Source organism: Octopus bimaculoides, chromosome 24 (assembly GCF_046866305.1).
Source record: "Octopus bimaculoides isolate indiv1 chromosome 24, ASM4686630v1, whole genome shotgun sequence".
NCBI classification, from domain to species: Eukaryota; Metazoa; Mollusca; class Cephalopoda; order Octopoda; family Octopodidae; genus Octopus; species Octopus bimaculoides.
Window position 1 is genome coordinate 27,256,019 of NC_142951.1, and position 11,281 is coordinate 27,267,299.

Genomic DNA, 11,281 nt, shown 5'->3' on the forward strand with positions numbered 1-11,281 from the left:
GAAGATCAGAAACTGATATATGAAAAGTGAATAAAGTGAGTATTCGCAGTAGGCGCAGGAGTGGCTTTGTGGTAAGTAGCTTGCTTACCAACCACATGGTTCCGGGTTCAGTCCCACTGCGTGACACCTTGGGCAAGTGTCTTCTACTATAGCCTCGGGCCGACCAAAGCCTTGTGAGTGGATTTGGTAGATGGAAACTGAAAGAAGCCCGTCGTATATATGTGTATGTTTGTGTGTCTGTGTTTGTCCCCCCACCATCGCTTGACAACCAATGCTGGTGTGCTTACGTACCCGTAACTTAGCGGTTCGGCAAAAGAGACCGATAGAATAAGTACTAGGCATCCAAAGAATAAGTCCTGGGGTCGATTTGCTCGACTAAAAGCGGTGCTCCAGCATGGCCACAGTCAAATGACTGTAGCAAGTAAAAGAGTATTCAGTAGGAACTGAACCTGTATCAGCAAACTGACAGCCTTGGTGCATTAACACAAATAGAGACACATGCAAATCGTTTCCTAGAGAAATCTTACCTGTGATTCCAGATTCCAAATATGAACATTGCCATTGTACAGGCTGGCCAACATCCATGGCTCTGACGAGTGTAGGTCTACAGATTTCACACGATCAGACCGTGCTGACAACTTTCTTTTTATATCCAAACGAAGAGGCTGTTCGAAAGATTAAACATAAAGGAAAACATGATAAGAAATTAAAACATAAAACAAGAGAGAATTTGAAATAAATTCTTATGAATTCAGAAATACAATCTTTTGTAGGTTCAGGGGAGTGCATTCAAATTATTCTATCAAATTTAATACTTCTTCATCCATATTGTTTTAAGCTAATCATGCATTATTTCGTAGCCTCAAGGTTTCAATGATGCTATCACCTATTTCTAGAATGACATTATAGGTTGGTGTGAGATACCAAATCTGGGCAGTTTTAACATAAAACAGGGAGATCATTTGGGCCGGATACGGCCGGTTTAAATACTAAAGGGTTAATAGATGATGATGATGATGATAATGGCTGAAGGAAACTTGCTTGCTAATAGTTCTGTGGTGTTCAGAGGTTGATATTGGTGATGGCAGAGGAAGAAAGGGCATTGTTAATAGCAATGAGGGATTATGGTCAGTGGAAGTCATCATCATCATCATCATTTAATGTCCACTTTCCATGCTGGCATGGGTAAGACTGAAACAAAAATGAGTTACAGCAGACGCAGTATGGCCGAATGGTTACAAAGTTCGTTTTTCAACAAGATCTACGGTTAGAGTCTTTTGTGGGGCATTTTGGACAAATAAGGTTTTTTTTTGTATTTTTTTAAGAGTTACCTCGAGTCGACTCGCGACGGGAACTGTGTGGAAGCTCGTCGACTGTACCTGTAATTGAAAAGGTCCAACTCTGTCGTCGCGCTGATTCTTTAAGGATACAAAGGATATATGTGCCTCTGGAATACTCAGCCTCTTATTTAATAAGGGCAATGTTTCGATATGACTCGCAGAAAGTCAAAACGAAAGACTGCCTTAAGTATGGTAGACCAGCTGATCGAAACAAGTGAAAAGTCTTGGACAGAAATTCTAATCGGAACCTATTTTTTAAAATAAACACACACACACGCGCGCAAGCCGAGTTAACAACAGTAAATGGAAACTTTACAAACTCTGTCAAATAGCCTAATGGTCAGGGTCGCAGACATCCAGCCAAAAGGTCAGCAGTTCGCAGTCTGTCCGTAAGTCTGCGTTGTGTCCAGTGAACGAGACAATTGACTTTCAAAAGGGCCCAGCCCATGTTTCTTGAGACAGGTGCCAAATTCAAAACGTTCTGATAGAAAATATCGAACTCCACAGGAAGTCAATTGTAAACCACTTTCGTAACCTAATTAGAAAACTTTTTCTAGATATTGATGTTCCACAAAATACACCAGAGAACAGATTTGACATGACCGATGATTCCATATATACTTCCTATGACACACACACACACATATATATATATATACACACACATATATATATGTACATACACACACACATATATATATATATATATATATATATATACACACACAAAACGGGTGTCGGCAATACATAAGCTCAGACAACATATATAATCACACGATTTCCTTGGTTTGAGAGCTTGAAATATTATACAATAGTACCAGTTTAATATTATTAGTATTACATATGTGTGTATGTCATCTGTTCTAACGCAACATCCACTTTAAATGGTGATAGATTTTACCTTTTTCACCAGGAAAAGAATATATATATATATATATATATATATATATATATATATATACACTCACATACATATGTATACAAGATTAAAACGTAGGATTAAACTTCTATACTCACCATTATTTAGTGTATATGCCGGGAGCCAGAGTGTACGGAAGGTATGCAATATACTTCTATGTTGATAAATATATATTATATTTCTAAGAGGATATATTTGTAAAAGAGTAGAAGTTCACCGTAGAGTTGTCACTCCACCCTACGTGGCTATTATGACTCTAGACCGGAACAGGAAATACAATGTTGCAGTAACGTGTCGGCAGTGTTACAAATGAAAATACAAATACGTAACAAGGAAATCTGTCAGAATAATTAAAGAAATAGTTTTGCATTTTATTTTTTTATATATATATAAATAAATTGATAGGAATTTGTCCTTGTTCATCCATCCGTCCATAGAACAAGCGATGGAAAAGAAAAAAAAACTTACAAAGCTTTACAGTCTAAAATCATGACAGGTTAAGTGAAATAATTCTCTTATTTATAATTCGATTCGCATCTAGGAGGAGTTATAAGAATATGATTATAAACTTCAGCACATTATTCTTACTTTACTTTATTGATACAAAAAGATGAAAAAAAAGGAGTTGAAAGTAGGCAAATTCTAAGCCTAAGATGTAACATCGAAAAACCGAAACGGCGAAATGAACTACATACAACTGGCTCTGATCATGAAAATTATATATATATATCGCGTAATATAGTCACTGCATAGCATATATAAAATAAATATCGTTTAATGTACATGCATTCATATATAAATTACGGGGTGGTTCCGCTAATATATAAATATATGGCAAATGATATCTCTTCTAACATGGATTCTAATTTATAGAGGTCGTGTTGTCTTAAATATACTGTTACTGGGTGATCACGGCTGGAACGCTTTTGGTTATTTCCTACTATATCAGGTTATTGAATCGCGAGTAATATTTGTTGGAGTTTCGAAAATGCTGAAACGAAATGCATTTCTCCATTTCGATTTTCATCTTAATTTTTAAAATCATACTTTCGTTACAATGGGCTCTTAAAGGAAGTTTAACCGATATTTCGATCTAAGATCAGAATTTTAAATGTAACTCTTTAATAGCGGTGGTTTCATGCCGTGTTGATTTAATAGACAAAATAACCAGAAGTCTAATATAAATGTTTAAAAAATAGGAATGGATAGCAGTAAGCCCATTAAAGTCGTTCCCCTTTATATACAATTTGTACCACTTACACATTGACACTGAGAAGCACAGAAAAATAAGGGCCAACTAATAATGTAACGAATTCAATAAAATAGCTGAATGTGAAGATCATTTGAAGCTGAATTACGGACGTTTATGTGGTCATTTTGTCTAGTTGTGTGGTTACGCAGTTTACTTAGCAACAAGTGGGTCCGCACTCAATCCCACTTGTTGCGAGGCACAATGAGCCCCCGACCCCACTCTCTCTCTCTCTTCAGTCTCAGTGGTATTTTGGCCAAACGTCTTTCGCTAAAGCTCCGGTCCGACTAAAAGCCTCGTTAGCAGATTCGGTTGAAGGAAACTGAATGAAGCCGGTCGCGCGTGTGTGTGTTAGTGTGTCCTGTCCAACTGGTGCTGGTTTATTTACGTCCATAGAACCAGGCTTAAAAAACAGTTACTGAAGTCGACTTGTTCGACTAAACATATCATAACCGCACGCTAACGACTGAAATAAATAGAAGAAAAAAAGATATGAGCTGACGTGTAGAATAATCATATTCTCTATTTCGAAAATTTCTTTCAATTTCCAAGTTTTGGAGCTTTTTCGTTTAAGCGTGACAGCTTGCTTTTTTTTTCATTTAAGCGTGACAGAACAAGCACGCACACAGGGGTTTTGCGTGACAGCTAAAATATTTTTCGTTTAAGCGTGACAACTAAAATATGTTTACTAAGAAATGAAAATTGAAGCAAAAATACTAACAAAACGTATTCTATTTTTTAAAAATTATAGATTATAAGCATCTCTCACACCAATCAAAAGATTCTGGAACGGATCATCATTAAATTGATATCGCTACATAAATTCAACCAAGTAACTATAAAGACATGTCCTTGCTGTTCCAATTTCTCTTTTATTCTGTTTTGGTCAAGCAACTCTCTCCTCGGTCAAACGCTTAAATGAAAAAGCAAGCTCAAGCGAAAAAGTGCCCAAGTTTTCAACAATGGAGATCCGAAGTAATTGTTTGGTGGGGGTGAAATTATGGGTGGCGCCGTACGTCTGATATCTGATAGCATGCTGTCAACTTAATGTGACAGTCCCATAAAAGGGAAGAATGCTACTGTTATTTAACCCTAGGAAACACGGTTTCCTGTTGGACTTGACACATTTCCACTTTGAAAACATAACGACACAGGAAATGTGTCAAGTCCAACAGGAAACCGTGTTTCCTAGGGCTAAATAACAGTAGCATTCTTCCCTTTTATGGGACTGTCACATTAAGTTGACAACATGCTATCACTTAATTATGGACTTATTTGTGGGCAGGAGTTTTTAAAACCCATAATTAAATTTCCAGTCCCTTCATTTAGAAGTAAATTCTTGTAAATTTAGAAGTAAATTCTTTGCCAAAGCAGCCTACAATATATGTGTTGAATTTTGTCTGAGAGCAAGGCCTATTATCTTGGTACATTAAAACTATTAATCTGAATATTATTTATTATTTATGCACCCTTTTTTAAAGCCTAGCCAGGCTCATGGGCCCGGTTTCCTGGTTTCTATGGCCTATGTGTTTCCCCCAGCTGGACGGGACGCCAGTCCATCGCAGCGTTACTCAAGAAACAGGAAGAAAGACTGAGAGAAAGTTGGGGCAGCGAGCTGGCAGAAACGTTAGCATGCCAGGCAAAATGCTTAGTGGTATTTCATCCATCTTTAAGTTCTGAGTTCAAATTTTGTTGAGGTTGACTTTTCCTTTCATCCTTTTGGGGTCAGTAAATAAAGTACCAGTTACATACTGGGTTGATCTAATCGACTGTCCCCCCCCCCACACAAAAAAATTCCAGGCCTCCTGTCTAGAGTAGTAAAGATTATTATTGGATATGTATGTATGTAGGTATGTATGTATGTATGCATGTATGTATGATTTTTCTTTGAGTTCTTCGTGAGAGAATTCAAGCCAGTCTCTAACAAAGGGACAAGACTTTTTGAAATAAGAGAGTTCCTGTTGTTTGTAAATATGTTGTCAAATTGGTAACTTCTGGACATCTTTTGAGATGCTGATGATACAGGGGACATCTTCCACACCATATTGGTATGGCATAGCCAACACTTTCTACCACAACATGGAGGTCTAGAGACATCCTGAACTCTCTCTAACTGTAGCACAGTGATATCTTCCACACCACACTGGTGCAGCATAGTCAACATTTTCTACCACAACATGGGAGCTAGTGCCACATAAAAATACTACACTGGTGCTACATAAATTTACCCATGCCAGTGCTGTGTAAAACTACCTAGTCTACTCTGTAAAGTGGTTGGTGTTAGGAAGGGCATCCAGCTGTAGAAACCATGCCAAGACAGACATGGATCCTGAACAGCCCTTCAGCTGGCCAGCTCCTGTCAAACCGAACATCTCATGCCAGCATGGAAAACGGACGTTAAATAATGGTGATGATGGTGGTGATGGTGAACGTAGAGGTCTAGAGGCATCCTTATTTCTCTTGTTGATCAAGTATTTTGTAGCAATCCCCTGTTCCAGGATAGCAAATGTGTTGTTGTTGGCACTCCGTCGCTTACGACGTCGAGGGTTCCAGTTGATCTGATCAATGGAACAGCCTGCTCGTGAAATTAACGTGCAAGTGGCTGAGCACTCCACAGACACGTGTACCCTTAACGTAGTTCTCAGGGATATTCAGCGTGACACAGTGTGACAAGGCTGACCCTTTGGATTACAGGCACAACAGAAACAGGAAGTAAGAGTGAGAGAAAGTTGTGGTGGAAGAGTAAAGCAGGGCTCACCACCATCCCCTGCCGGAGCCTCGTGGAGCTTTAGGTGTTTTCATTCAATAAACACTCACAATGCCCGGTCTGGGAATCGAAACCGCGATCCTATGACCGTGAGTCCACTGTACTCTTCCACCACAACTTTCTCTCACTCTTACTTCCTGTTTCTGTTGTGCTTGTAATTCAAAGGGTCAGCCTTGTCACACTGTGTCACGCTGAATATCCCCGAGAACTACGTTAAGGGTACACGTGTCTGTGGAGTGCTCAGCCACTTGCACGTTAATTTCACGAGCAGGCTGTTCCGTTGATCGGATCAACTGGAACCCTCGACGTCGTAAGTGACGGAGTGCCAACAACAACAGGATATATATATCTATGCATAACTTTCTGTGACCTTAGTCACAATTTATGTTCTTATCACTAGCTTAATGATAACTAAGTTATTTTACTAAATTCTTTGTTATATTTAAAGTAATCGAAAGAAACACAGTGCATCTCAACAGAAATACAGTAATGAAAGGGTTAATGTCTACTGAAATAGTCCTTTGTCGTTGTAGTTTTACTAACAGCAACAACATATGCAATACTCTTATTGATTCCAAAGTGTTTGTAATAGCCATAACTGATAATAGGAGAGATAGATAAGCCATTGATATTCATATTCCTAGTCTGGTTGACTATTTTACCTCTTTTGACTACCAAATATGGACACTTATAGATGCAGGCATGGCTGTCCCACAGCGTGACACCTTGGACAACTGTCTTCTATTATAGCCTGAAGCCGACCAAAACCTTAGGAGTGGATTTGGTAGATGGAAACTGAAAGAATCTCGTTGGACGTTAAATGATAATGACAAGGATGATGATGTCACCTTGGAATATTCCTGTTGGTCGCTTAATTCTGTAAGTGACTTCAGTTCTTATTGATAGCTCTGAGGACCAGGTTCTCGTCATCTCTCAATGGCATTGACTATAGCAGTTTGGGAACTTTGGAAAGCATAGTGACTCTGTTATCCGGAGGCTTGAAGTTCTAATCACTGACAGCCCAGATATACCACTTCAGGCTCAGCTGACCGAAACACAAGAGCAGGAGGTATTTAACCCCTTTTACCAGTATAAACTATAACCCACCTGTGTTGGTCATGCAAACCCAATAGTAATCCAACACCATCAAATTTGGTTATTTCCATATAAAAACTGCTGCCGCTAATGTATTCACACTCCACTGAATAATGACTGAGTGACTGATGTATGCCAACATCTTTACCTCACCATGTGTAGTACTCAATACAAGGAACTGATGCCACTGAATACACTAAACTACAGCCTGTGCAAGTATCCTACCAACATCCTGTCTGAACACATGGACCTAAAAATATAGACTGTTATTCCTCTCCATCCAATTTTTCCTAATTTTGGTCAGTCTTGGTGGTCATTTGACCACTTGACATCTGCTATCCTTTATCTTGTTGTCTAGCTGTCTCTACATGCACCCCTTAACCTCTCTCAACTAGCACATCCCAACTATATTGACTAGTATGTATCTATTCTACTACACCCACCTTGTCTGTTTTTCCTCCTGACTATAATATAATATTCCTCGTCTACTCTCATTCATTCTCTATCCAAAACTGGAACTGATAACTTCCAATATTCCTCACCGTAAGGCGGCGAGCTGGCAGAAACGTTAGCACACCGGGCGAAATGCTTAGCGGTATTTCGTCTGCCGTTATGTTCTGAGTTCAAATTCCACTGAAGTTGACTTTGCCTTTCATCCTTTCAGGGTCGATTAAATAAGTACCAGTTATGCACTGGGGTCGATATAATCGATTTAATCCGTTTGTCTGTCCTTGTTTGTCCCCTCTGTGTGTAGCCCCTTGTGGGCAATAAAGAAATAAGAATCGTTAGCACACTGGACGAAATGTTTAGCGGTATTTCACCTGTTGCTACGTTTTGAGTTCAAATTCCGCCGAGGTCAACTTTGCCTTTCATCCTTTCGGGGTTGATATAATAAGTACCAGTTGAACACTGAGGTCGATCTAATCGATTCATCTCCTCCCCCTACATTGCTGCCCTTGTGGCAAAATTTGAAACCATAATTTCTCACCATGAATTATCATCAAACATCCTCATCTGAAGCTGCCATTGAACATTACCTATAACTGTATTTCTCATTTGATCATGGATCTACTTAGTGTTTTCCTATTTTATTCTGATCCTTCCCTCATTCTCGACAAAATGAAATGCACCAATATCCTTGATTGGAGACTTTCCCTTGCTTTTACATCTCTCCAACTTCTCCCTCTCTGATGATTACATACTCAGCCAATGGAATCTTCATTCAATATAATGACCTACCTGTTTGACTGTTCTAGAAACATCTGTAAGAGACTCTGTATATCCATATTCTCCATCTAAATTAAATAAATATCTTTTCAAGTGATGCCAAACAATTTGCCTTTTCTTTTTTAATTTAATCCTTATATATAAATATATATATATATATAATTATAAATATGTAGGGATCAGCAGGAGTTGCTTCACCAACATACTGAAAATTTAGAAATAGCAGTTAAAAAACTACTAATTCTAACTACAATTGTTAATTATTAATTTATTAATTAATTGGCAATTCCCTGCCCTATATCGATATATATATATATATATATGTATCTTTTATTTTTACTTGAGTCATTAGACTGTGGCCATGCTGGAGTATCACCTTGCAGAATTTTAGTCAAATAAATCAACTCCAGTACTTATTTTTTTAAAGCCTGGTACTTAATTCTTATCAGTCTCTTTTGCTAAACTATTAAGTGGCAGGGATGTAAACATACCAACACTGGTTGTCAAGTGGTGGTGGGGGATAACCCCACGTTTCCATATATATATATATATATATATATATATATTTATATATATATATATATATTTATATATATATATATATATATTTATATATATATATATATATATTTATATATATATATATATATATGACAGGCTTCTTTCAGTTTTCAGTTTCTGTCTCCCAAATCTACTCACAAGGCTTTGGTTGGCCCAAGGCTATAGTAGAGAAAACTTGCCAAATGTGCCATGCAGTGGGATTGAACCTGGAACCATGTTGTTGGGAAGCAAACTTCTTACTACATTGCCATACCAATATCATGTTTAATAATTATATGTCTCTTAGGTGGCGATCTGGCAGAATCGTTAGCATGCCGGGCGAAATGCTTAGCGGTATTTCGTCTGTCTTTACATTCTGAGTTCAAATTCCACTGAGGTCAACTTTGCCTTTCATCCTTTCAGGGTCAATAAATTAAGTACCAGTTGCGTACTGGGGATGATCTAATCAATTGGCCCTGTCCCTTAAAATTTCAGGACTTGTGCCTAAAGTAGAAAAGAATAATTATACGTCTCTAATGATTTGAGAGTAAGTGTTGATTATATAAATTGTATCATATAACTAATTACCACCTTATGTTAATGAAATTAACAAGTAAGCTAATATGATTGCATATCTTATAAAACAATATCTCATGTTTTCTTTTCTTTTCTATATTTATAAAGATACAAAAACACACCTACATTTGTATACATATAGGAATTTCTTGCCAAGTTTCATGGAGTAATCTCAAAAGATCTGGCTTTGAGGATGCTTTCCTTTTCTTGTTATGAAGTGTTCTGTCCATTATGCCCCAGAGGTGTTCAATAGAGTTCATATCTGGTGACTGGTTTGGCTATGGAAGCTTTTTAATGCCATTCTCATCCAACAAATCTTGGGGCTTTTCAGCAATGTGACAAGGAATCACATCTTCCATAAATAAAGAGTCTTCTTTAATCATTTCACTATTGGAGAAAATTGGAAGGAGTCCTTCCTGCAATATGGACACATATTTATCAGAGTTTCTGTTTCTGTCACACTCCACCAGCTCTGATCGACCATTGCTCCAAATTGCTCCTGAGACATCACAGAATAGTTGTCATGTTTCATTGTTGGCTGCAATCTTTTCATGTCAAATTATTGATCACAGAGTCTATAGACCCACACTTAATCACTGTCAGAAAATAGAGAAAATCTGAACTCATCAGAGAATATGACAGTGTCCCAAAATGCTAGTGGCCTTCTCAACATTTCACTCGCTCAATCTTTTCTCCACTTGATATTGGCTAGTTGAAGAAGTAGCTTCCTTCTTGCTGCTCTGCCAGAGTAACCAAGTTTGTGGAGATACCTGACAGCTGTTCTCGGACTGATATCAACTTGTTCTGCTATGTCAGAGGCCTTGCAATGAGGATTATCCTCTTAACAAAGCAAAGAGTCCTGTCAGAGGGCTCTGGTCGACCTGGCTGAGGTGATGTGGACTCCTACCCCTCTCTGGTGAATTGCACAATCACTCTATTAACTGTAGAAAATGGGATGCCAAGGTTTTCTGCGATTTTATGCTAAATACAGCCTCTTTGAAATTCAGACAGTTCCTAGGCTTCTTTTGTATGTAGCATTATTAAGCAGTTACATTTAGAACCTGAAACATAATTAATAAAAAAAATACAAACCATTTCAAATTAAAATAAACATAAAACGATGTTCTCTGATGCGTCTATTTACTTCTGTCATGTTGATGTGTATATATAAATGCGTGGGTTTTTGTGCCAAGGGACATAACTCTTAACGGAACCCTTGCTCATTTTTTTGTTTGTTTGAAGAAATCGACCCCAGGACTTATACTTTGTAAGCCTAGAACTTATTCTATTGGGCTCTTTTGTCAAACTGCTAAGTTACAGTGAGATAAACACACCAGCATCAGTTGTCAGGTGATGGTAGGGGGACAAACACACACACACACACACATATACATACATACACACACATATATGTAAATATAAATATAGATATATATATATGATGGGCTTCTTCCAGTTTCCGTCTACCAAATCCACTCACAAGGCTTTGGTCGGTCCGAGGCTATAGCAGAAGACACTTGCTGAAGGTGCCATGCAATGGGAATGAGCCTGGAACCAAGTGGTTGGGA

General features: G+C 38.0%; 1 protein-coding gene across 2 annotated transcripts in view; it reads right to left on the minus strand.

Annotated features, from left to right (window-relative positions):
• LOC106877596 (coatomer subunit beta') overlaps positions 1 to 2,511 on the minus strand; it is a 28,570-nt gene extending 26,059 nt beyond the window's left edge. For both annotated transcript variants that reach the window (XM_089340980.1, XM_089340979.1), the window contains exons 1-2: positions 2,358 to 2,511; positions 528 to 665 (exon numbers count right to left, since the gene is read on the minus strand). In XM_089340980.1, the coding sequence (XP_089197106.1) occupies positions 528 to 665; positions 2,358 to 2,360 (141 nt within the window). In that variant the 5' untranslated portion in view covers positions 2,361 to 2,511. The remainder of the gene's footprint in view (positions 1 to 527; positions 666 to 2,357) is intronic.
• Between the last annotated feature and the right edge of the window lie 8,770 nt (positions 2,512 to 11,281).